Consider the following 26,595-nt stretch of genomic DNA (forward strand, 5'->3'; position numbering starts at 1 on the left):
CAATGGACCCGTGAATTTAAAGAGATAAATATTAAATAAAATGATGTATCAACACGTGACTTAACAAAATGGTGGCTGAATCTTCTTTATAAAGTATAGAACATTCATAAGTTTAGTATGACAGAAGAGTGAGTTCCTGGTTAGTTAACTCAGCAGAAGAAATCAAGGTGAATAAATTCCGTATCAAATTTTAGTTGTCTGTTTTTTTGAACTAATTAACTTTTCTTTTTGGTAAATAAGTAAATTTGCTTCCTCCTTCAATTTTTTTTTCATTTAAATATTTGAAAGCATAGATGAATTTGAGATATGAAATAATAGTGACATTTTAAAAGCTATAAATGGCATTAAATAAATGGAAATGGAATGGGGGAAGGGTTGTAAATATAGACACATAATCCACGTGATGCGAAAGGGACAACACATTTTCCATTATGGCCACATGAAACAACGTATGAACTCATTTAACAGAGTGTAAAAAATAATCTAATACATATTATAAACATTAAGATATACTAAAGCTTGTATACTATGTTTGCACTATCTGGGAATTTAGTTTAAGGTTTTGGTGTGACTCCAACTCATGATTTCTGCACCAGACGCTCTACATCTCCCATTTCCACCTCACTTTCTTGCAAATCATCTGCATCATTAAACAGTAATTCGATTTCCTCCAATGTCTTTCCTCTTGTCTCTGGAACACAATAATGAACAAAGGCAACGGCACAACACGAAATAACGCCAAAAACAAAGAATGTTCCTGCTACTGTGATTTTGCGAGACACTGAGAGGAAGGACATGGAGATTGCACCACTGCTGACCCTACTCCCCACTGCTCCAAGAGCTGATGCTTGAGCTCTGAGCCTCAAAGGAAATATCTCACTTGACAAGACCCAGCATATGGGGCCAAGTCCTACTGAGAATGAAGCCACATTTCCACAAACTGCAAGAATTGCTAACGCAATCCCAATTTTCGCATGACTCAGAAAAGCCAGAGACAAACTCAGGCTAAACAAACTCACTGTCATCCCAATTGTGCTGGCGTAAAGCAAAGGCTTTCTCCCCAATTTGTCTATAAGAAATATGGCTATCAAGATGAACAGAGTTTTGGTGAATCCAACAGCAACTGTTGCAGCAAGAAGCTCAGAGTTGCCAGTGATCCCGGCGTTCTTGAAAATTGTGGGGCTATAATACACAGTTGTGTCTATGCCTGTTATCTGCTGGAAACACTGAATTCCACACCCAGTTATAAGCATTCTTCTAACAGGAGGAGTAGGGCACAATATTTCTTTCCACACGGCTTTTGATTCGTACTTCTCAGCATTAACCGACCCAGCAGCTACCAGAATTTCTTGCAACTTTTCTTCAGCCTCCTTCTCACTCTCAGTTATCTTGACCAACACCACTCTAGCTTCTTCAACCCTATTCTGCACCACTAGCCATCTAGGGGATTCAGGTATCACAAACAGTGCAAGAGCAATAACAAGCGATGGGAGAAGTCCAACGCCAAGCATTACCCTCCAATTTATGTGTGCTGGAAGCCTGGAAAATGCATAGTTTGATATATAGCCAAGAAGGATTCCAAAATTTATAAATATCTCAGGAAAAGAGGTGAGTGATCCCCTAGCAATGGCAGGAGAAATTTCAGCAATATAGACAGGTGCAATCATGACACCAAAACCTATACCCACCCCAGCCATGAGTCTTCCTATCATCAGTACTTTGAAGGACGGGGCAAGAGCCATAACAGCTCCACCTGTTTGGAAGATCACGGCTGCCAAACCAATTGTCCATTTTCGGCCAATGGCATCAGATGTTTTTCCACCTGCTAAACTACCCAACAATGATATTATGCTCAAAATCCCAACAAGCACTTCTTGCTGAACATCAGATATCTTCAGATCCTCCTGAATGAATATAATTGCTCCACTCATAACACCCACATCTGAAAAATGAGAAACAAAGACAATCAACTGTGGTCTTAGTTTTGGTTCCTGATAATAGTATAAATAAAATCGTTTATTCATACAGTCAATATTATCAAATAAATCAATACACAAAATCGTTGCAAACAAGGCACAAACCAATGGATTCTCTTCTAATAGTTAGACTAGAATGTAAGTTTTCTGCGTTCAATTGTTAGTGATTGTCTGACTGTAAAATTGCCCATCATATTCGAGCACACATATATCTGCTATGTGATAGTGTAAGACTAATCCATCTAGTCATACACACACATATATATTACTTTAGAAGTGGGAATCATCATCACCTATTCAATATTCAAATGCTTTTCCTGAACAGCGTTCTTCCGAGGCCAATCTCAATTCTTGAATAATGAGCGGCAATGGAAAAAGTTTCCACCCAAAAATACAAAACCGTTGTTGTAAATTACACAAACAGCCCTGGATTTTACATTCATCGCTGCGATGGAGTTACCTTATCGAAGTCCTAAAAACAGGTATAAAGTCCCACAAAAGACGACACCAAATCAAATCATTTTTCGTTTTTAGAATTTTTTTAATTGACACGTATGGGGGAATTTATCGGGCATAAATAAAAATAAAATAACGGAATCGAATTATTAGACATGAAAGGAAGATAAATAATTAGAATTACCTACCATAGCCAAGAAGCACGGAATTCAGAGAGGCAAAAACGGCACATGCAAAGACATATTTATGGGCCTCGTGCTTCTTGTTTTGCAGAACTTCATCGTCCTCAACTGGATCAGAGGCCATCTTGGTGTATTTTGTTTTGGTCCCCAACGGAATTTCAGATACCCCATCTCCGTTTCCGTTTTCTTGGACCCCAGCTAACCCCATTATACTCGTTCTCTCTCGCCCCCAACCCTTGAATATTCAGTAACAACAACAATAACAATAATAAAAGATAATATACATTTGATTTAGAGCCAATCACCGGTCCTTTTCCTGTAACGTCAATGGGCTATGTTGAGCTCTCGGATCTGAAATGCGTAAAGCGATTGAATGGAGAAGAAGAATTGAAGAAGAGAAACAAGCACCCCATTGGAAAAATGAGTTTTCTTTGAATTGTGGCCAAAGCGTGTGCAAAGAATTACCACATTGTCGTGTGGAGGGTCAGTGGGGTCAACTCACTGGACTCTACCTTTCTTTCGTTTCAATGAAACGTATTTTGACGGAAAGAAAAAAAAGGAAACATGTCTAAGGTTCTGTCCCGCTGTTCCTGCTTTTCTCATGATATCGCCTCTCAAATTGAGACACGTCGTCACCCCATGTTGAATTCCGATTTGGACCTTGTATTTCTGAGCTGTGTTAAGAAGCTTCCACCGTCGGCGAGGGTATTTCCGGAAAGACAAAGTTGTTTAGTAAACCATTTTATCCCATTTTTCGTGGATAAATCAATCAAAATGTGTGCAACTTGGGATTTTTTAACCGTGGAAAATGTATGGGATTTCTTTTAGAAGTAAAATATAATTATTATTGGTGAAAAATAGTGTGTATTTCATATAACAATAACAATATCAAGAGTAAGAAAAACAAGGAAGAATAAACAATAAAAATAAAAAATAATAACAATAATAAAAATAACACTGAGAACATTAAGAACAACAAAAATATTAAGAATAGCAAGAAAAAAATGTAATAAATAATAAAATATTAAATATTGTATTTAATAGTGTGAATTATTATGAAACAAAAGTAAAAGTTATTTGTGATAGCTTGCTAAGATTGGGATGTATAACCAAATTTGAGTTATATAATAAAATCATCATATACTCATAAATAATTTAGGCTTAAATACCTTTGGTCCTCATTTTCGTAGTGTTTGTTGCGGATGGTCCTCATTTTGACAGAATGTTTAAAATGGTCCTCATTTTCGTAATTCGTGTTTTATTTGGTCCTTTCCTGTAACGCTAATACAAATCGTCACCTGTACAATGTTCCGTTAATGATTTAAACGACGTTACGGAAAATGACCAAATAAATCACGAATTACGAAAATGAGGACCATTTTAAACATTCGGTACAAATGAGAACAATTTTAAACATTCTGTCAAAATGAAGAACATCCGCAACAAATACTATGAAAATGAGGACAAAAAAATATTTAAGCCAATAATTTAATATTAAATATTTTAAATAAGAACATATTTTTTATAATTTTAAACATACATAACGACATTCGAGAATATTTGAACATTTAATTTCATTAAAAAAATGATGTAATTTACCTTGAGTCAAACAAGTTCTTATTTGGATTGATGTATGTTAAGATATTTAGTATTCGATATTATCAGCAATAAATTTCAGAAAACATAGTTGTTTTGTCTAATAACTTCATACTCAAACAAATGACAAAATATCCAATCTCCAAGATTACAGTAAGTATGTTGATAAAAGCTCTATCTAATCCTACACTTGATATTGATTTTTATTTTAAGTAAGAAATATCGCGATAGATGACAAGAAAAAAATCCTTTCAACTCTATTAATAACTCTATTAATGTTACATCTAATCAACTAAGGTCAGTCATTTATAGAAGTCAATTGTTCAATGTTTCGTGTCTCCTTGCTCCAATAATAAGGTTCTTATTCATCTCCATCACACTCGAATGTTAAGATTTTTTGTTCCTCTCAACCAAGAAATAACAATTAAAGATGTTCCGATGATAAAGTTAGTTCAAATTTGATTGCACAGGTAATACATGTTATAATAAATTTGTAATGAACTAGTTGATTTGATTTATAATTATAGTTTTTCTAATGAGTTTTTGTTTAAAATCAGTTCAATTACGGTCCAAACCTGCCTAAATCATACTAGTACCATGTGTTTGTGTTAAGTGACTCTTATATTTATTAATCTTGTTGAAATTTTTGTGGTTCAACTTCACTTATGATACCTGACCACACCCATTTGACACAATGACGTAAGAATTTCAGCTAAAATTGTTATTATAAAAGTCATAGATCGATTGGTCGATCAACGTTGTCGCATAAATGTTGAACTTGTCGATTCATATTGTACATCAACAAATAAAAAAAATCATTTAATACATATATATATATATATATATATAATACCATATATGATTAAGAAAATTAACGTAATTTCACATTAATTTTAACACAAATTGTTGTAAAATGTTGGGAAGATCTCAAAGAAAAATAGATCATCAAGCACAGAAGCAAAACCCATACTAAACCTTTCCTTTTGTCTTAGGTAGTTTCTCTGCACAGACTTGCATAGGATAAACTAGTTGTTCTTTTCTTCTTGTTTAGAGATGACAAATAAACCCGTGCCCGTGGGTATCACCTGAACCCGTCCCCGTTTTGACGGGGAATCCCCGCTTTGACTGGGTATGGGTATGGGTATGGGTAATACCCGAAATTTTCAACTGGGGATGGGGATGGGGATGGGGATATATATATACCCGCCCAAATACCCGTCCCCGCTTAAATTACTAAACTATTTATAATTTATTAAATAATCTAAAAAATATATATAAATAAATAATATATTTACACATAAAATATAATATAATATAATATAATATAATATAATATAGTATATATACATATAAATAAAATATACTTTTATATATATATATATATATATATATTTACACATATAATATAATATAATATAATATAATATAATATAATATAATATAATATACATATAATATACATATAATATATATACATAATAATATAATATAATATATATAATATATAAGTATAAAACAAATTAATCATTTAACTAGTGAGATCTTTTATAAACAAATTTATAACATTACAAATTTATAAAAATTTAAAAGAAATATATATATATATATATATATATATATATATATAAAAGCATAAAATATCTACGCAGATACATATAATATATATACATAATAATATAATATATATTATTATATTTATATTATTATATAATATAATATAATATAATATATACTTAAAATAAATATATATCTATAAATATATATATATATATATATATATATATATATATATAAAAACATAAGATATCCACACATATAATATATATACATAGTAATAATAATATAATATATAATATAATATAATATATATAAATAATTATATATATATATATATATATATATATATAAACATAAGATATCCACACATATAATATATATATACATAGTAATATAATATATAATATAATATAATATAATATATATATATATATATATATATATATATATAACATATTTCTCATTCTCTTTGTTTTTTGTTATACACTTTGTTTACTCTCTCAATTGTCTGGTTTGTTTTTCAAGATTTAATTTTGAAGGTAATTTTTCTTCTTCTTATTACATAATTTTTACTCTCTGTACATGGTTATGTTCAAATAGGTGTTCCTCAATTTCATTCTATGAAATAATTTTTAGGTTACACATTTGATTATCTTTATTTATTTATTTATTTTCATGAAAATGTTTGACTCTTATTTTGTAGCTCTTCTTTTTGTTACTTTGGTTATACACTTTTTTACTCTCTTTTAATTGTTTGGCTTGTTCTTTAAGGTTTAAGCAGATCTTCAAGGTACTTTTCCTTTTATCATAATCTTAATTATACATTTTTTTTTTCGTTATGTTATGTTCAAATGGATATTCTCAAATTTGGGTCACACATTTAATTATCTTTACTCCTTTATGATAATTTTATTTATTATTTATTTTTTGTTTCATGATAATGTTTAATTCTCAATTTTAAGTGCTTAATTGCATAAATCCTTAATTTAATTCAAGATCAAAAGATGAAGAATCTATGTTTAAATTTGAATTATTATTAATTTAATTTTGTTATTTGTGCTATTTCGTTTAAGTGGTATAATATAAATTTTTAATAGTATAAAAAATATTTGAAATATTTTTAAACTTGATTATTGGTTTTCCTTTTATATTTTGTTAAAAAAGAAATTAACCTTTTTACTTTGTTTGATTTCTTTTTGTTACGTATGTTAGTTTCTAGAGAAAATGAGCATAGGAGATCAAGATTTGCAGGTACCAAGTCCACCACAGTGTTCACAACAACCAACTCCCTTTCAAAGTTTCAATAATAACAGTCAATCTCCATTGAATCCATCTACGCAAACACCTTCAGAAGTTCATGATGAAATACATTCAACAACACAAGTAGAGCCTGAGAAAGGGAAATTGAAAAGTGTTGTGTGGGAACACTTTGAAAAGATAAAAGTTGATGGAAAATACAAAGCTAAATGTAACTATTGCAAGAAACTGCTTGGTGGAGAAACAAAGAATGGAACAAAGCACTTGCACCATCATACAAACATATGTATTCAAAAGAAGGCTTTAGCAAAAGGAAAAGGGAGACAAAAAACACTTTTTTCTAAGATTTCAAGTGGCAAAAAGGAATTGGCTTGTGGAGCTTATAATGAAGAAAATGCCAAGAGGGAACTTGCAACAATGATTATATTGCATGAATATTCATTGTCAATAGTGGACCATATTGGTTTTATTAGATTCGTGACAACAATTCAACCATTATTTCAACTTCCTTCACGAAATACGATAAAGAAAGAGATACTCGGCATCTATGAACATGAAAAACAAGTTGTTATGAAGTTGATAGATACAAATAAAGGAAGAATAGCAATTACATCGGATATGTGGACTGCAAGCAATCAAAAGAAAGGGTATATGTCTATCACAGCTCACTATATTGATGACAATTGTACATTGCAAAATATAATTTTGAGGTACACCTTTTTTAATTTATAAATTTTCCAGTAATTTTTTTTATGCACCTCTAGAAAGATTATATGTCTTACAAAATATTGCTTAATTTATAGGTTCATTTATGTTCCCGCACCTCACACAGCTGATCGACTTTGCAATGTATTAGTTGATTGTTTGTTCGATTGGAATATTGATACAAAATTGTCTACTATCACTTTAGACAACTGCAGCACAAATGATAGCATGATTGAAAAAATTAAGGATAAGTTGAAGTTGGACACACTCATTAAGAAAGGGTCTTTGCTTCATATGCGTTGTTCAGCACATATCCTTAATTTGATTGTGAAAGAAGGGTTAGCCGTCCTAAAAGAAGGGGTGGAAAAAATTCGAGAAAGTGTAGCATATTGGACAGCAACTCCTAAAAGAATGGAAAAATTTGAGGAAACAGCTAGACAATTGCGAATTTCTTTCACTAAAAAGTTAAGTTTGGATTGCCCAACTAGATGGAATTCTACTTACAAGATGCTTGATATTGCCATATGTTATAAGGATGTGTTTTTTAGGTTAAAGCAACGTGAAGCTCAATACACTTCTTTGCCAACTGATATGCAGTGGGAATTTGCAAAGGATGTTTGTCGAAGGCTAAAATTATTTAATGACATCACAGAAATCATTTATGGCTCCAAATACCCAACTGCCAACATCTTTTTCCCAAAGATTTGTGAGATCAAGATTGCAATAAATGATTGGGTTAAATCTCCTGAGATAACCATTCAAAATATGGCAATACAAATGTTAAAGAAATTTGAAAGTTACTGGAGTGTTATTCATGATATATTGGCAATTGCTTCAGTTTTAGATCCAAGGTACAAGATGGACATGTTAGAATATTATTTTTATAAATTGTATGGTAATGATTTTGATCTGAAACTTAGTAGGATTCGTCAAATGTGCTATGATTTGGTTTTGGAATATCAATCAAAAAAGAATGAAACTTCTTCTTATAGAGCTACATCATTGGAGTTGGGAAAGGATGTTGATAATGATGCGAATGAATTTTTAGAGTTTATGGCAAAAAAGAAAAAATCTAGAACTACAGTTATGAAAACAGAGTTGGATTATTACTTAGAAGAAGATAATTTGCCGGTTACACAAGAATTTGATATCCTATCATGGTGGAAAACAAATGGGTTAAAGTTTCCAACCCTTCAAGCAATTGCAAGGGATGTTTTAGCTATTCCAATAACAACTGTAGCTTCTGAATCTGCTTTTAGTACTAGTGGTCAGATATTAACTTCTCACCGTAGTCGACTTCATCATATTACTATAGAGGCTTTGATGTGTACAAGAAGTTGGATATGGAACTCAAACCATCTAGGTAAGTTACTCAAATTTATTAATATTTTTTGTTAGTATTTTTTGTGAATTCTCATCTAATATTCTACATTTGGTGTTTGTAGGTGTTAAAAAATTAAAAGGAAAAGATGTTCTCATGAGTGAAAATGAATCTGATGAAGAAGGTACATTATATTCTAGTAATTAAAATTTTCAATTTCAATTATTATATCATATCTAATTTTTCATTTTTTTTCTATGTGTAGGTGGATCGAATGCAAATGAAACCACTGATCATTTGTAAAATTAATAAATATTTTGGTTATTATAAAATTTTAGTAATGTGTAATTTTTTAGCTTTTATATAATTATTTGAATTTTATTTAGTTGTTATTTGATACTTTAATTTGAGATTTATACTATTATAATATTTTTCTTAATATTTGACATCATGAAAATCAAAAAGAGTATGTTATTTTAATATTGAATATTTTGATAGTATCATGATTCCGTTGGTGTGATTTTTAAATTTTTTTTATAAAAAATATTTAATTGATATATGGAACAATAAAAAAATGGGTATGGGTATGGGTATAAGAAAATACCCGTTACCCGGTGGGGATGGGGATGGGTCAAAAGTTGTATACCCGTTGGGTTTGGGGATGGGGATGAGGATGAATTTTTATTATGGGGATGGGGATGAGATCATGATACCCGTACCCGCCCCGCCCCGTTGCCATCCCTATTCTTGTTCATTCTCTCTCTGATGACTTCTCATCAAAGACACTCACAACTTCTTTCTTCCTATCTCACTCTATCTCTCTCTCATCTCATGACAGAAAACTTGACGGAAGTATTGCATATTTAAATTACATAATGGGTCGGGAGCTCCTAAAAAAATATATTCTTTTACTTTTCTTAATTAAACCAATTAATCAGTGACCCACCTATTAAATAAAAAACAAAATAAAAATCACAGTTTAATGTTATATTATCATCATATCACAATTTAATTTCACCTCTATCACAATTTACAACCCTTCTTGATAGATAACTTTGTTTTAATGTCTTTTAAAATTTTCACACACCCTCCATTTGATTTCAACTCCCTAACTCCTGCTTCAATATTTAAATGAGTATCGATTTTCTGGATTGATGTGTAGGCCACAAATATTCAAACAATTTTGAACAATTTTTTTTTTTCTGAATAAACTTTTAACTTTGTACCGTTAAAACTATAAAAGAGACATTTAAAAAAACAATCACAAGTTTTATAAGCGATTCCAGTTTAACGTGACATACCTTTTTAAGAGATTTAAAAATATATAAATTTTAAGAGATGCATCGAATTAACATTTTAAGAGAGTTTTTGTATGGAAAAAAATATGATGTTATCCCATTAAACATGGTATTTAGTCAACAAGATGATAATTTCCATCAGAAAAAAAATGTAGGGATATTAAATTTATATTTTAAATGACTGATGATAATTAGGATGTGATAATAAGGTGTAAGTAAGTACTTATAAAATATCACTCAAGTCTAAGTACAAAATTTACATACACATTACCGTAAAATCTGTCACAGGGTTCATTGTATTCTCTTAATGACCTGTTATACGAATAAAAATTGTAGGTCTTTAACTTTCAAAAACTTCGAAGATACAACTCTTTATATTAGTCATATACTTTTAAATTAAACTTAAAAAGTCACAATAAATATAAAAATAACATAAAAAGACATTATAAGTCATTCAATTCAAAGTACCCTTTTTATAGTGAGTTACAAGTTCAAAACTTTTCATCAAATTTATATATATACCCAAGCTTATATAATGAAAAAGATATTTGCAAACATGAAAAAAACTTATATTATATAATCTGAAATATATTGTCTCAACTCAAGAAAGACTTCGAGGTCAATAGGAAAGAGGAAGCATAAAAGGGAGTGCATGAAGTGAAAACATTTAATGGGTTATATTTCTCTCCATTTTTCACTTTGCCAGCCCAATGTTAAAGCTCAAAAGGCCCAAGTATCTCACCCCGTTGCACGTGCCCAGGTTCAAGACTGTTTGGGTGCCAAGTTATTATTAATCCATTTTCCGCTCCATTTTCGTGTCTCTCACATTTCTTCTCTCCGATTCATTGTTATCCCTGCCACTGAACTCGTTAATCGACTTTTTCGATTTCGCAAAACCCTTCAACGATGGCCGCGGAAACTATTCCCTACCAGAACGGCGGCGTCGTTGCCAACTCCAACGACTCCAACTCCACGACCAAAAAATCGCGGGAGAGCGAGCGCCGTCGCCGTCGTCGGAAGCAGAAGAAGAACAACAAAGCATCTGAGGCGTTGAGGCCTAACTCTGCCGAAGACAGCGACGATGCGAAAGAAAACACTGATTCAAATCAGGTACTCATCCATAACTTCTGTTATTTTGACACTTTCTCAGGCTTTGGGGCGTTGTTTATTTTTCTATTCCTTCGGAGGTTCGTAATCGACAGTGCCTTTATCGCCGGAAAGGATAGATAGATTCTGACTGTTTATATATGCGTTTTGTTGAAACAATATTGCAGCGAAATTAGGGTTTCCGTATTTGAACCTGGCTTATGAGAGCTTTTAGTGTAGTGATAAAATATTTAGGGCTTTCTCAGGTGAAAGGGTATTGGAGAGAAAAGATAGTAAAATGATCTGTGTATTTGGACAAGACATTGCTCATGTTCATGGAATGGGGATTAATTCACTTGCTAAACATTGCGCTAATTATTGTTCTGTTGCAAGTTTACTATGTCTTGACTGAAGTTCTTAAACTGGAATAATTACTGTAGCTACTGGATTCTTTCAATCTTTAGTGTTTTCGAAGGCATTTTGGTGATTACATTGTGTCTCGTAGCAGATTACTGTTCCTCTTATTATATATTAAAGTTTCCCTGATGACATTTAAAATACACAGTCGCAAGTGCGCATATTATGCCGTTATTTTTCTTCATTTGCAGGTTGTTGAACAAGTTGAAATTGAGTACGTACCAGAGAAGGCTGAGTTAGTTGAAGGCATGGATGAAGAGTTTAGAAAAATCTTTGAGAAATTTAGTTTCGCTGATGTTACTGCTTTGGAGGTAATCCTTATGTCTCAATTGTCTTCTTCTCATTATATCTTCTCTGTATATTGTTTGACCGGAGGTTTATTTTTATACAACTAGGAAGCTGATAAGAAGGATGGTTCGGAAGAAAATGCCGCTACTAATAAGAAGGCTGATTCTGATTCTGAAGAAGAAGAAAACGATAATGAGCAAAAAGATAAAGGCATCTCTAACAAGAAGAAAAAGGTGTAGCAATTTGTGTCATGTTATTTTTTTTTGTTTATTCAATTTTTACTATTTTATTCCTTTCGATAAATATCCTTAAATAAGTTTCGTTTCTTTGTTCAGCTTCAACGAAGGATGAAAATTGCTGAACTAAAACAAATTTGCTCAAGGCCAGATGTTGTAGAGGTAGGGTTGTTCTGTGTAGCTTGTTAAGATTTAAGTTGTTCAGCATTCCCTTCCCAGTTCCCACTTAGTTTGGTCTCATGGTCACTATTCTAAAGTTATGTAATTGTTCCACTTTTAAGGTGTGGGATGCTACTGCATCGGACCCAAAGTTGCTGGTGTTCTTGAAGTCTTATAGGAACACTGTACCTGTACCCAGACATTGGTGTCAGAAGAGAAAATTTTTACAGGTTAATCTGCATTCTAAATTTATAAATAAATTTAAGATGGAATGCAAGCATGTCTGATAATTGTAGCCTGCATGAGGGATGCAGTGATAGGGTGCAGAAGATAACGTCGATAAGGTTTCTCTTATCTGTATGTATGTGGTGCTTGCAGGGGAGCTGCTGTGGCAATCACCAATCCTGGACTTGTAGGTGTTTGGCAATGGGCAACCTTGAGTCATTTCTCTTTTATTTTCTTTATTAGATTAAATGGGAATATGTGGCTTCTATTATGCTGCATACCGGGGATCTACAATCATGACATCTTTGCATAATGTAAATGGGCATTTATTTGTGATAAATATGCTAATAGTTCTGCTTTGAATTTTCAGATACCTTTCCATTGGGCTTAATGCTTGGGCTGAATTCCTCTTACTTCAATTTTTATTACTGATATAACTTAGCCAACTACATAGTGTATGTCCGCATGAGGTACTTATATCTCATCGAAAGTTTTTCTTTTTGGTTTTGTCAGGGTAAACGAGGTATAGAGAAACCACCGTTTCAGCTTCCCGATTTCATAGCTGCCACTGGAATTGAGAAAATTAGACAGGTAATACAATCTTTTGCACGTGTTTTTCAAGAAATCACGTGTTCACAAGCTATTACTTATTTTTGGAGTGACCCACAAAATAAGTAAAACATTATTTGTGATTGAGTTACAAATTTTACAGGCTATTTGCGACCTTGAAACTACATTTTTCTGTAGTATCATAGGCTATTACTTTTTTTATTTCTGATGTTAAAGTACAAACTTCCAATTTGGGGAAGAAGCTCTTTTCTATTTTAGAATTTTGTTGTTTATATTTGATGGATTGATGGGTATTGGTTTTTATTAGAAGCTTGCATCCCTTCAAAGTATGGGTGTTTTTTTTTCGTAAAATCAATGCATTGTTAACGCATTGTAGTATTGATCGATAATATTAGGGATCTTGATGGGATAGCCATGTGAGAGTGACTTGCGCTACTTTTCATATCCTTTGTTTAATTTTCTGTTCCCAGCAACGTAACATATTTATATTGAAAATTTCTCTTTGATATTTATATGTGCCTTTTAATTAATTTACCTAACTCCTTGCCGCAGTTGGTTTTTTAAGTGTCATGTGTTGTCTCATGCAGGCTTATATTGAGAAAGAGGATAGTAAGAAGCTGAAACAAAAGCAAAGGGAGCGCATGCAACCAAAAATGGGGAAAATGGATATAGATTATCAGGTTTCATTTGTGTTTTGCACCATTTGCATTGCTTATTTGGTTGTTTGTTTAACCAAGTGCCAGAAGTATTTGCATTCGTTCTAATAGTTTTTATTGATTACTAGGTTCTTCATGACGCATTCTTTAAATACCAAACAAAGCCTAAACTGACATCTCTCGGAGACCTTTATCATGAAGGAAAAGAATTTGAGGTATTGCCCACTCTACAGTAGCATAGGAAAATTTGAACTCTTATCAACTTCTGTTTTTTGTTGAGCTTATTTTTCTGTTACAACATTTTCTGTTTAAATTTTTCTGTATTAACTTTTTTTGTTTAAATTTTTCTGTATTAACTTTTTTTGTTTAGACTCGGAATAGTGTTATAAATTTTTTTTTGTTATTTTAGTTGGTAGGGAGTCTTTATTTTTGAGCAGTAGGTAGCCATGAATTGATTGAGTTTGTCTGGAATGTGTTTACTTTATGATAGGAATTTCCATGTACTATCTCCACTCTTGGATAAAATGGAAATTTTATGAATAATGGAAATTAAATGAAGTTATTTCATTTGCATTAGTGATTGCTACGATGTTATGGTTTTTTGGGTTTGGATTTGAATTTCTTTAAGCATTCATTTTGAAGTTCACGTCTAAGAGTTTGAATTTCTTTGTTTGTCCTTTTAATAGAAGCGTTCATTGATTTGTTTTAGTGTCAATGTTCCTGGCATCCTGAGCAGTGTTAATTTGATTTTTATATTTTATTTAAGCATGTCTTCTGACTGAAATGGCTCTTATTTTTATACGATGTCATTGGTTGGTGCACAGGTGAAGTTGAGGGAAATGAAACCTGGCATGTTATCTCATGAATTGAAAGAAGCTCTTGGTATGCCTGAGGGCGCCCCTCCTCCTTGGCTTATAAATATGCAGGTAATAATATTACATGTTTTCTGACTTCTGGTGCAATTTTCATATTATTCTGTTCCAGGACATTTGACCACAGATATGTTTTTTTAGAGATATGGGCCTCCACCATCATACCCTCATTTGAAGATTCCTGGACTGAATGCTCCTATTCCCCCTGGAGCTAGCTTTGGTTATCATCCTGGTGGATGGGGCAAGCCTCCTGTTGATGAAGTATATAACTCTTTACATATCCACTGGTGGATGGGACTGATTTTTCTTTTTTTTTTTTCAGATCTTTATCTCACTGACCTGTTTACTTGTCTTCATGTGACAGTATGGACGTCCACTGTATGGAGATGTTTTTGGTGTTCAACAGCAAGAACTACCTAACTATGAGGTTTGGTTTAATGCCAGAGTTAAATTGCCTTAAAGCTGATGGAATTCTTCCTTGTTTCTGTCCATTTTGATATTGAGTGTTTTCACTATGCAGGAAGAGCCAGTTGATAAGACCAAACATTGGGGAGACTTGGAGGAGGAAGAGGAAGAAGAGGAGGAGGAGGAGGAAGAAGAAGAAGAAATGGAGGAGGAGGAACTTGAAGATGGTATTCAGTCAGTTGATAGTTTGTCAAGGTATTGTTATTTTACCATTCTATTTTCTTATTTATATGCTAGTGGAAAGACATGCGCTATGCTCATGTGTGTCCACTTTTTTCTTATTATAACAAAAAGGTTTTCAGGATAATAATTATTGAAATAAAAATATTTTTAAACTATACAATTATTTTTAATTATTTAAATAGAAGATATTATTAAATTATTAAATATTTTTTCAAAAGATAATTATAAAAATAAATATTTTTTTATAATTTTATTATAGGTAATTCATTTACTGTGTGGATGTTTTTTTTTTTTATTATGAGTAGTTATTTAAAGGGTGAAATTGGAAAAAATTGTGTACATCGAAAACGAAGAATCTCCTTTGTTAATGGTATTATATTATAATGGTAGCATGGGCGTTTTGGACTGCCTGACCTGTAATTAGCATTTTTTTTGGTGATCTTCATTGCCATTCTTGATAAATAACTAGTGAACATTATTTAAAATTTGTGGCTATGATTAGATGTCTTTGGATTAGCTAATTTTGTCAACTAAAACATGTCATGAAATCTTATGAAGAGAATAAATTTTGCCCCAAATATTTAATCACAATCAAACATGTACTAGCATCCAACGATGGTTAAGAGATTATATAATGGGTTCCTAGAATTTATAAACATTTACGAAAAGAAAAGGAAAGAAGAATCAAATGATTGTCGTTGCCATTCTTGATAAATAACTACTGAAAATTATTTGCAAATGATGTGGCTATGATTAGATGTCTTTGGATTAGATAATTTTGTCAACTAAAACATTTCATGAAATCTTATGAAGAGAATAAATTTTGTCCCAAAGATTTAATCACAATCAAACATGCACTAGCATCTAACGATGGTTAAGAGTTTATGTAATGGGTTCCTAGAATTTATAAAACATTTAGGAAAAGAAAAGGAAACAAGAATCAAATGGTGGTCAAGAATTTGTAAAGTGGCTTTGTAGAGTTTCATTTGAACATTTAACATTTCTGCTTTCTAATTGTAATTCTCTACAATTAATGATCGTTGATATTAAATAAGTATATGGAACATTTACCACTCATAATGAACATTTTGGGTTTACGTGTGTGGATTGATTTGAGAAGAGTTTTTTTTTTTTTTTCTTTTGTGGTGGTTGATGATGTACTGTTCCTTTCATCTCATCTCTTGATTCTTTTCCTTTGCATTTTTCACCTCAGCACTCCCACGGGAGTGGAAACACCTGATGTTATTGACCTCCGGAAGCAACAGAGGAAGGAGCCTGAGAGGCCTCTTTATCAAGTGAGTATATTTTATTGCTGTTTTTCATCAGCCTTAACTTCTGGTTTGACTTGTTTTGTATCGTTCTGTTGTTTTCTATGTAGGTACTTGAAGAGAAGGAAGAAAAAATTGCTCCTGGAACTTTGCTTGGAACCACACACACGTATGCAATACTTGCACCTACCTTTTATTATTTGAATATCATAATTTTTTCCCTCCATGGTTGTTTTTTTGTTGAGTTGCCACGTTTTTTCTCTACTCTGCAGTTATGTTGTTGGTACAGGCGCACAAGACAAGTCAGGTGCTAAAAGGGTAAGGATTTTTTATGTGATTGGTTGTTTATGATGGTTCGTTTTGTTTTCAAGGGTAGCATGTTTCATGCGTTCTGGTTATGGCACTTTCAGGTTGATTTGCTTAGAGGTCAGAAATCAGATAAAGTGGATGTCACTTTACAGCCTGAAGAGTTGGAAGCAATGGAAAATGTTTTGCCTGCGAAGTATGGATTTTATCTTTTCTAATTTTTTAGAGCTGGTTAGTTGGGTCAGATTTGAGGCAGTGATTCTTACATCTACTGGATACAGGTACGAAGAAGCAAGGGAAGAGGAGAAGTTACGTAGTCAGCGTGAAGATTTCAGTGACATGGTTGCAGAGGTGTGTTACATTTTCACCCTTCAATTCGTGTACTAGATTTTATACTTTGCCTGTGTGACTTATAGCTAAAGTTGTCTGGTGCAGAACGAAAAGAAGAGAAAGAGAAAGATGCAAGAAAAGGAGGGCAAATCAAAGAAGAAGGACTTTAAGTTTTAGGGTGCGCCTTGTTTGTTTCTTTTGCTGGAAAATGGGGCTGTGCTACCCTTTTCTACTGGGGCAGTTCTCACTTTCCATGAGCTGAGAATATGTTGTTAGCAGCGGTTTAACGCGACTGTATTATTATTGTCTGGGAGTAAAATGTTAGTGTTTTGGATGGGAGGAATATATATGTACGAATATATAATAGAATCAAGACTCGGTAGTCAAGCTTTAATTGAAAAGTCAATACCATGAATCCCTCGAAGGCTTTACAATACACGTCAAGTGTTATTATTTAGTATTCTGATCGCGCTACCTTTCACACATAATGTTGATGTTTGTTGGTACAATCAGCGACCAACACATTTTAATAGATTTTCGTTGCCGTCAACGTTTTATTTCTCTTTACCACTATTGAAGTAATGTTTATGGCAATGATTTCTTTTTGCGCGGTGGATTTGCGATTGAGAACACTTATTGTCCACCCTTGAATGTTCTATGCAACCTCAAAGTTAGGTTGAAGGAAATTACACTTTTATAACATTAGGACAAGGCAATTAATTGATTAGGATATAACTTTTTAAGTGGAAATACTACAGAACTTATAGTTTAGGAAGGATGTCTTGTAACATGATGAATAGTTGAAATTCAACTTTATCTGAATGGATGGTTCTCCACATATTGTTCAAAAGACTTGTAAGGAAAAACTGGATAGTTATTAAGAAATATTAATAAAAGTGATAATTATAAAAATAATAACATTGAAATTTATAAATATTTAAAATAATAATAATAATAATAGAATGTTAATAATATCGAAATCATGAAAAAGATTATAAAATTAAAAATAATAGTAATGAATAATTATAAAATAATCATGATTTTATTAAAAATAACTATAATAAAAATAAATTTATAAAATAATAATAATAGAATTATTATTTAATCAAATCATTTATAAATTTGCATAATTTGTTTTTCTTTTCTTTTAACTTTTCTGAGTCTTTCAGTTTTTTTTTAAATCATAATTTCAAACTCTACATCATATAAAAATATATTTTTATCTTTTCGTTTTGTTTCTATAAATTTTGTTTAATTTGTTGGATATTTTTTTAATTGACTGATCGTATGAATATGAATAATATTTATTTTTTTAATTTGGATAGAAGATAATTATGTGTATGTATATATTTACTTTGTTTTCATACCTATATCAATACTCATTTGATGTTCACGTTTTAAATTACTAAAACAAGGTAAGATTCAACTTTTATTTGGTATTTAGTTTTGTAAATTATTTCTAGCTTTTATTTGGTATTTAGTTTTGCAAATTATTTTCAAAATATGATCACTTTTATTCTTTCATATACTTATTTGATTTTTATTTTATTGTTATTTGACGCTCTTATTTAATATTTAGTATTAAAAAAATGTATAATTTTATATTGAATATTTATTAATATTATTTTTCTTTTACTATAATTTATATTTTTGTAAATTTTTTCATTGACATTTGAAAAAATAAATAAAAGATAGATAAAATCATGTACTCTTATCTAATAAAAATTGTCATGAAAGATAAAAATATTATACCCATATAATAGAATATAAAGATGAAAATAATGATGCAATAAGAGATAGAGATATTATGAAGAATTAAATCCCCACCCATCCACCAATTGTCATCCATTTTGTTGAAGAGCATTTTTTTCCACTAATCTTAGTCCAATCAGTGTTAACCCAAAATTTAATTGAATCAATTTATTTTTTTATAAAACATAAAATAAAACAGAAATTCAAAGCATAGTGGAGTGGCCTAATTTTCAAACTTGTATAGTTTATTTTGGTTCTTGCAGGTACAAAGATACTTTATTTGATTCAAACATATTTTGAAATGGCATCGGTAGTGTCACTTTCAGAGTTTGCAAGTACCGTCTCTTTCATCAATCACACGACAATGAGTATGTCACTTTCGTGTTCTAATTAAAACCTCAAGAAAAATCCTATATGTTTGTCTGCATACCACACAGGATAATACTTTCTCAACATTCCACTTTTTCTACAAACATTTATCACTTTCTTTTTCTTATATATTTTATAAATAAAAAACAAACATCTTTATGACTTTCACAATAGCAAAATTTTAGATGAAATTTTATGTTTTTGTTTATAATTTATGTCTTAGAACATGTATTTTCTCCGGCTGTTTTTTTTTTAAAACTATATTCTTTATTCAATAAAATATTTATAACTTTTTTACTCCTTTCATTTATTTATCACATTAAAGTAAATAAAATGTAAAAATAAGATGAAGGGTAAATATGTAGATAATTACATAAAGAGTATTTAATTTAGTTATGAATTTTAATAATAACAGTTACAAATAAATAAAGAAAATGAATACCAGTTATTTTCTATATTATATTATCAATACAGGTGAAAATAATTATCTATTGAAAGACTTTAATCATTTAAATAAAATCCTAATATCTTGAAAAATATTTTTTTATAAACTTATAATATGTCTTCCCTTCTAATTAAAGTCAAATGCATTTTTATGATTTAAATTTTTGTATATTTTAAATAATCACAATAAAAATAAATGAACTTAATTTGACCCAGCACTTCCACAAATAATAGAAGAATGTACAGTGAAGGAAAAATGTGAAATTGAGTCTCTTAGGGGATAAGATATAGACAGAGGATAGTGGCAGTAGATGTTCTTGAAAGCATCAATGGCCCAAATGTTTTAATCAAGTGGCCCATCTGCCCGGTGATTGAGCGACACGTGTCCTTCATAAGATAATCGATGCCATTTAAATATCCAGCAATTGATTCCACCCATTACCAAACTATAAAACTCACGTGCTTGTTGGCTCCACCTGTTACCTCCAAATCAATTCATACTTAAATCATAAGGACTTATGCTCTTCTAAATTTCAGCTTAATGGTTACATAAATAAATTATATTAGGTTGAGAGTTTATAAAAATATTGATTTTTTTCCTCATCTTATTTACTTGTATCAACTATAATACTATTTTCTATTGTCTGTAAAACTTTATATTTCTCAATTATAAATACAAGTAATAAGAAAATCAAAACATTCGGAAAAAATTAAATGAGAAAAATTTAATTAAAAAATATATAAAATTTAAATATTCAATAGAAATAAAATTCAATAAAAGCTAATTAAAAATATTCAAATTTAGTAAAAACTAAAAATTAAGTTATAATTTTGTACATAAAATAATCTTATTAATACATTTACATACACTAATTTTAACTTTAATAGAATTTTTTTTAAAAACTGTTTTCACCTCTTGGGTTTCTTTCTTCAAGAAGTACAAAATTGACTCTATTGGGAGTTAAGTGACTGCAATTGAAGTTAGACTTAATTGGGTGATTCTTTTTTTTTTTTTTTGTCCGACAAACATTCTTTGTTTTGTCATGTAGCACTTCATGCACATACTCTTTACCTAACCAACCCACCATTATTGATTTCCTTCAATTAGTAATCTTTGATTCAAATATTAATCACAAGCTCAAATTAGTAAAAAATAATATTAGTGTACTTCATTCTTATGGATTCCTTAAGACACTAGTTTATTACAAAACCCACTCTTTTTTAAATTGCAAATGCATTTATTTGTAATATCTTGGTTCTCCTACTCTGTGGCTTAATTATACAAGTGCATGTGGCTTTTAGTTTCTTATTCCCATCTACTACATGAAATTAATTAATGATAATAATAATAATAATAATAATAATAACTAATCTTGTGACAGTCATCACCTGTAAATTATTATTGTGAGTGTATTTCATTCATGCGTGAAATATATTATTCCACCCATTCAACGTAACTTTCTTTGATTGGTGATCTCAAAATACAAAACTGGAAAATTACTTGCAAAATGATGAAAATAACATGTGCAAAGTACTATTCTCAATTAGTTTATTCAACAATTCATATAAATTCTATCTGCTCTGAGGAGATTTTGGAAGAAAAGGTTATGTTATGTATGTATCAGGGCAAACAAGGAAAAAGCACAACCATGTTTTTTATCCAGAATTTTTCTTAGATTTTTTTTTTCTTCATTGTGATAATCACGTAAGTTGGCTTGAACTTCACATTATTGAGGCTGTGTGAGACACTTGTGTTATTCTTTGCTCTCAAGTGTCGGCTGGTATGAGTCCATTGTACATGAATTCGTGTCAAGACATTCACATCCGACACTTTCCACAAGTCATTTTAAAACTCTCTAATTATTCAACTCTTTTTACCCTATTTCACCACAGATATCAGAACACACTGTTAATCTGTAACGCTGATGACAAACACCAGAGTGAAAAGAAGATTAAGCATAATAGGAAATGCAAAAAAATGGATAGGGCAAAGACATGAGAGGAACACGTGCATGTAACATATAGATACACCCAACTCACAACATGTAATCACATGACATAGGTCCGTAGAACAGCACCACAAAAAACCATGTGTTGCCAACTGTTTTTAACCTTCCTAAGAATCTTAGGCCCCACTGTTATACCTCACTTGCCTTTCCTCTAATGTCAATCACTTAAGAGAAACACACCGTAGTGTACTTCCCTTCTTTTTTGCCAACTTTGTGTTTGTATTGGTGGCAAACTTTGCTACTTAAATTATTTATTATACCACACCATCATGCACATCTACGTTCCTTTTACACCCAAAACACAAACCACTATCAATGGCCTATAACCCTCCACGTGCCACCCACCCACCTTCACCTTAGGGGTTAAGCATCTCCTCATTCTCCTTTTATAATACTTGCATATGGACACAACCAAAATTCACCTTCTTACTATACTCTGCATAGGTTTTATCAGGTTTCGTTTTCCTCCATTACTACCACACACCACTTCAAGTCATTTTTTTCTGGTCTTCTTCCTATTATTATTCATCCTTTACAGATAGATAAGATCATAAATAGCTACCAGACATAGACAGATTAGAGAAAGACATGCTCACTTCTCCTCACCTTCCTACGCCTTTCCTTCTATCAAACCTCTCCCACTCACCAATTTCCTTACACCTTCACACCCTTTCGGCTATAACCACCATTCTCATCCCCTTCTTATCCTTCACTTTCATCTCTCTTTTCCCATCTCGATCAAAGGGATCAAATTCCCCAAATCGCCACCTTTTTCTCATCTAGTTGCACACAACAATAACACTACTTTTTTTTTGTTTTGTTTTGTTCTGGTTAATAGTGCTTTCTGGGGGGTGAGTTTAAGATATGGGGTTGAGTTCTAAGCAGGTTTCTAATAGAGGGCTTGATTGGGACCAGACTTTGTTGCAGGCTCAAAACTTGGAGCTCCCAAAGCCTACTCCTATGAGGAAACAACAGCAACAAACTCAGCCATCAGAGCCTTTGAAGTGTCCGAGATGTGACTCCATTAACACCAAATTCTGTTACTACAACAACTACAACAAGTCTCAACCCCGCCATTTCTGCAGAGCCTGCAAGAGGCACTGGACTAAAGGTGGAACTCTGCGCAACGTTCCTGTTGGCGGTGGTAGAAAGAATAAGCGAGCCAAGAAATCAACCACCACCACCACCACCACCTCAAATGGCAGCATGGATGGTGAGTTGAGAACCCGCGTCACAGTTCCTCCTCTTGCAGTGGATGATCACAAACCCACACCTTCCTCTCTCTACCAATCTCTGTGCCTGCCGCAACAGAATCCGACGAGTACCAAAGTTTCAGAAGGCAAAGACTTTGGTATTGGCAATGGAATCTTTCTGAGTTCAACTGTGCCTTTTCCTCAAAACCAAAGCCTTCTCTTCCCTTTCACAACCTCGAACTCCTTTGACACATGTGCAGTGTCCAACTCTTTGCAATCCTCCGGTGTGTATAACTACGGTGAAGAGTTTAAAATACTGGAGGAGCCAACCGTGAACAGTACAATGGCCTGCACCAGTGGTGGAACCAGGACACAACCATGGGAGATCGCAGGAACAAGTTCCGGTTTGGAAATGTCAAACTATTGGAGTTGGGAGGACATCGATTCGTTGGTCTCAACTGATCCCAATAATCCTTGGGATGATTCCGACATCAAACCCTGACAAGAGAAAGTATAAAAAAAGAAATAGTAACCCATGTTCATAGATTAGTTATCTATGGTGTTTGCGTTTCATACGGAGTAGAAAGTGTTCATGTTTTCATATATGAATCATAATATCCACTTGTCTTTCTGCTCTTATGAGTCTTATAAGGAGAAGTTTTGGAGCTGTCTTATTTTAGTTTCAGCTTCGGATTCAAGCAAGGATGTCCAATTAACTGTAACCAAATGAGTTTGTCTGTTCATCTCTCTTATCATTTCCTGTAATAAAATGTTACACTAATGTGTGCAAGTAGCTTAACACTATTCACAAGTACAGAAAATTTTGTATTTTTTTTTAATGGTTTGTGAGTTCTTTGTAATGGGGTCTGCTCCAGCACACTGAACTGACAGAATGTGATGGAAGATTCTTGCGGATATGTAAAAATGTGCATGTGTTGGAATGATATAAGATGGATTTGATTGGCGAAGATTCATGAGCACCACTTGTTGAGAATCATTGTTTGGTCCTGGGCCATAAGGAATTCTGGTTGCAGAGTTGTTTATTGATATTATCATATTCTATTACTGTTGTATACCTCAAGGATGTTTATCTGTGGCCTTATACTTCACATGCTCTTCTCATATTTGTTTCTGTTTAATATAACAGTGTATGGCTTCTTGGCCCACTGCATTTTCAAGGTTTTTTTTTGCTTGTCGTTTCTTCTATGATTGCACCGTCACGGATCAATGGTAGAATCCTTTAATATATGACATTTTGCAGAGAAAATATATCCTTATGGTTTTTGAAATGCAGTTATGAAATTCAGATCATGTATAATTATATGTAGTGTCAATAAATCATGTGTAAATCAGTATTAGAAAATGTTGATGGCATTACAAGGGATGAATCAGAGGGTGGGATTTTGTTTCTGAATCTCTGGATCTATGCATTGTCCTATTTATTTGTACTACGACATTCCATAAATCTTTATCAACTTTTTTCCAGAACTGTATCACTGTTGCATTATACTGCAAGTACCCTTCTCCTACCCAAATCTGTGCAACAATGTTATACAATAAGAAAGTGATAAGCTCGAAAGTATACATATTCAAAGTGAATTATTCACACAAATAGAACATTTCTTTCCTTTTCTTTCTCCAATGATACAATGGAAGTTTTATTTACGATAATAGGACATTTTTACCTGTATTAGTTCATAATTTAGTTTTTCAATAATCGAATTTTTGACATGTTTTAGTGTACATGATAAAAATAAGTCAAAAGTGCTAATCCAAGAACATGTTTAAAATTCAGTTATCTAAAAATCAAATTTTGAATTAACACAATGCGTTATTTCAGAAAAAAAATAAATAAAATGTGCTATTTGTATGAAAAATTCTCTGAAAGTAGAGAACACAACCGTTCAAGATAGGATATGGAATGAAGTTATCTTCCAATGCCAATGCAACACAACCGTTTTTTTTTTTTTTTTTTTTTTTTATATAAGTGTAGGCTTTAAAGTAAATTGTTCCTATATCTCTCGTTTTCAAAAGAATATTAATTAGTTTTCAAATTTATATCTGACTTCTTCACTAATTTCGAATTAATTTACACATTTTTCATGAAAATAAAAGTGGTAAACAATAAATTGACGTTAATGTGAAGTAAAAATAAAAAGATATTTACTATTGAATGAATTAGGAATGAGCATGCAAATTTGTCTAGTTTTGACTTACCAAAAATAAGTTGGGTGGTTGATATGCATAAATCTGTGGATCGCTTTTTGTGATTCATCCTGCATAATTTCAGCCTTATCCATGGACAAGATTTGAAAAGAAAAAAAAAAAAACTTCATCAATAATATTGAGAACTTTTTCATGTTTTCCGTCAAGAAACAATGAAGTTGAAAGAGTTGGATTTGAAACAAGGCCGGGAGATTATAAGTTTAACTCCTTCGTTAACAGAAATTAACGATTAACATCGATAAAAAAAAGAATATTTTTTTTTAGACAAAATGATATTACACAATTTAAAAAATTAAATATTAAGGATTTTTCATTTATGTTAAGTAAATAAGAAAACAGTAAAAAAATATTAAAGTAGAAAGAAAAGTAAAGTCTAAATAAATATGTAAGCAAATAGCATTCATAATTGTTAATGCAATCAATATTCATTAATTAGTAAAAGCATGTAACAATATGATATTAATGAAACAGCCCATGGAAATATTAAATCCTGTTTAACTCAAATAATTATAAATAATAATAATAAATAATTAAAGGAAAAAACTTCTTATGGGATGAGTCGATGGATTGAAATGTCTAATCAATTTGGACGAATCAAATGATCAGCTTCTTTTATCACATCTATTCTTGGTTTGACATGAAAGTCTTATAAGACACTTTAAAAAACAAGTAGTCCAATAGTTGAAATAGATTAAAGAGAAAAATTATCTTTTTAAAAAATTTATTTTGATAAATTTGACAAAATTTCTATAAATGGAATTAAAGTAAATTAAATTTTTTATTAAAAACTATAAAATTACATTAAATAATCAATAAGATATATGTCACACTGGATTATATTTAATTTGAGAAGTGTTGAAACTTATATTTAACACTTCAAATATTTACATATTGGATTAATTTGAGAAGCCAGTTTAACCAGGGCATAACATAAGTGATGAATTACAAGGGACGCAGCTAAAACAACTAAAACTACATGTTTTATTGGCGTTTTGTACTCGTTTCCATGTCATACAAAAGTTAACGACCTATATGAATTTGCTTTCAATATTGTAATGTATTAAGGATGTATTTGCCACAATTTGTGTTCATCGACCACATAACCAGACTCTGTTCATTCAATGGAACAAATATACAAACATCACGAGTCCTTAATTATCTTCTACCCTGCTCCATTTTCGAAGAACATAATA

At 31.6% G+C, this 26,595-nt stretch overlaps 3 protein-coding genes across 3 annotated transcripts; 2 read left to right on the forward strand and 1 right to left on the reverse strand.

Annotated features, from left to right (window-relative positions):
- Window positions 1-318: 318 nt before the first annotated feature.
- On the reverse strand, window positions 319-3,171 carry LOC114188173 (probable polyol transporter 4). Its single transcript, XM_028076723.1, has 2 exons — window positions 2,621-3,171; window positions 319-1,942 (listed from the first exon to the last, which is right to left on the reverse strand). Exons 1-2 carry the CDS (start codon window positions 2,820-2,822, stop codon window positions 579-581), a joined length of 1,566 nt encoding a protein of 521 aa, XP_027932524.1. The 5' UTR covers window positions 2,823-3,171; the 3' UTR covers window positions 319-578.
- A 7,957-nt stretch (window positions 3,172-11,128) lies between these two features.
- Window positions 11,129-17,845, forward strand: LOC114188214 (splicing factor 3B subunit 2). Its single transcript, XM_028076776.1, has 18 exons — window positions 11,129-11,458; window positions 12,043-12,162; window positions 12,247-12,372; window positions 12,475-12,537; window positions 12,657-12,764; window positions 13,273-13,350; window positions 13,917-14,009; window positions 14,114-14,200; window positions 14,810-14,911; window positions 14,999-15,118; window positions 15,222-15,284; window positions 15,378-15,517; window positions 16,719-16,800; window positions 16,884-16,942; window positions 17,046-17,091; window positions 17,184-17,275; window positions 17,361-17,430; window positions 17,515-17,845. Exons 1-18 carry the CDS (start codon window positions 11,255-11,257, stop codon window positions 17,584-17,586), a joined length of 1,725 nt encoding a protein of 574 aa, XP_027932577.1. The 5' UTR covers window positions 11,129-11,254; the 3' UTR covers window positions 17,587-17,845.
- A 4,546-nt stretch (window positions 17,846-22,391) lies between these two features.
- On the forward strand, window positions 22,392-24,354 carry LOC114189238 (dof zinc finger protein DOF5.8-like). Its single transcript, XM_028077958.1, has one exon. It carries the CDS (start codon window positions 22,848-22,850, stop codon window positions 23,676-23,678), a length of 831 nt encoding a protein of 276 aa, XP_027933759.1. The 5' UTR covers window positions 22,392-22,847; the 3' UTR covers window positions 23,679-24,354.
- The last annotated feature ends 2,241 nt before the right edge of the window (window positions 24,355-26,595 follow it).

This window comes from Vigna unguiculata, chromosome 6 (genome assembly GCF_004118075.2).
Source record: "Vigna unguiculata cultivar IT97K-499-35 chromosome 6, ASM411807v1, whole genome shotgun sequence".
NCBI classification, from domain to species: Eukaryota; Viridiplantae; Streptophyta; class Magnoliopsida; order Fabales; family Fabaceae; genus Vigna; species Vigna unguiculata.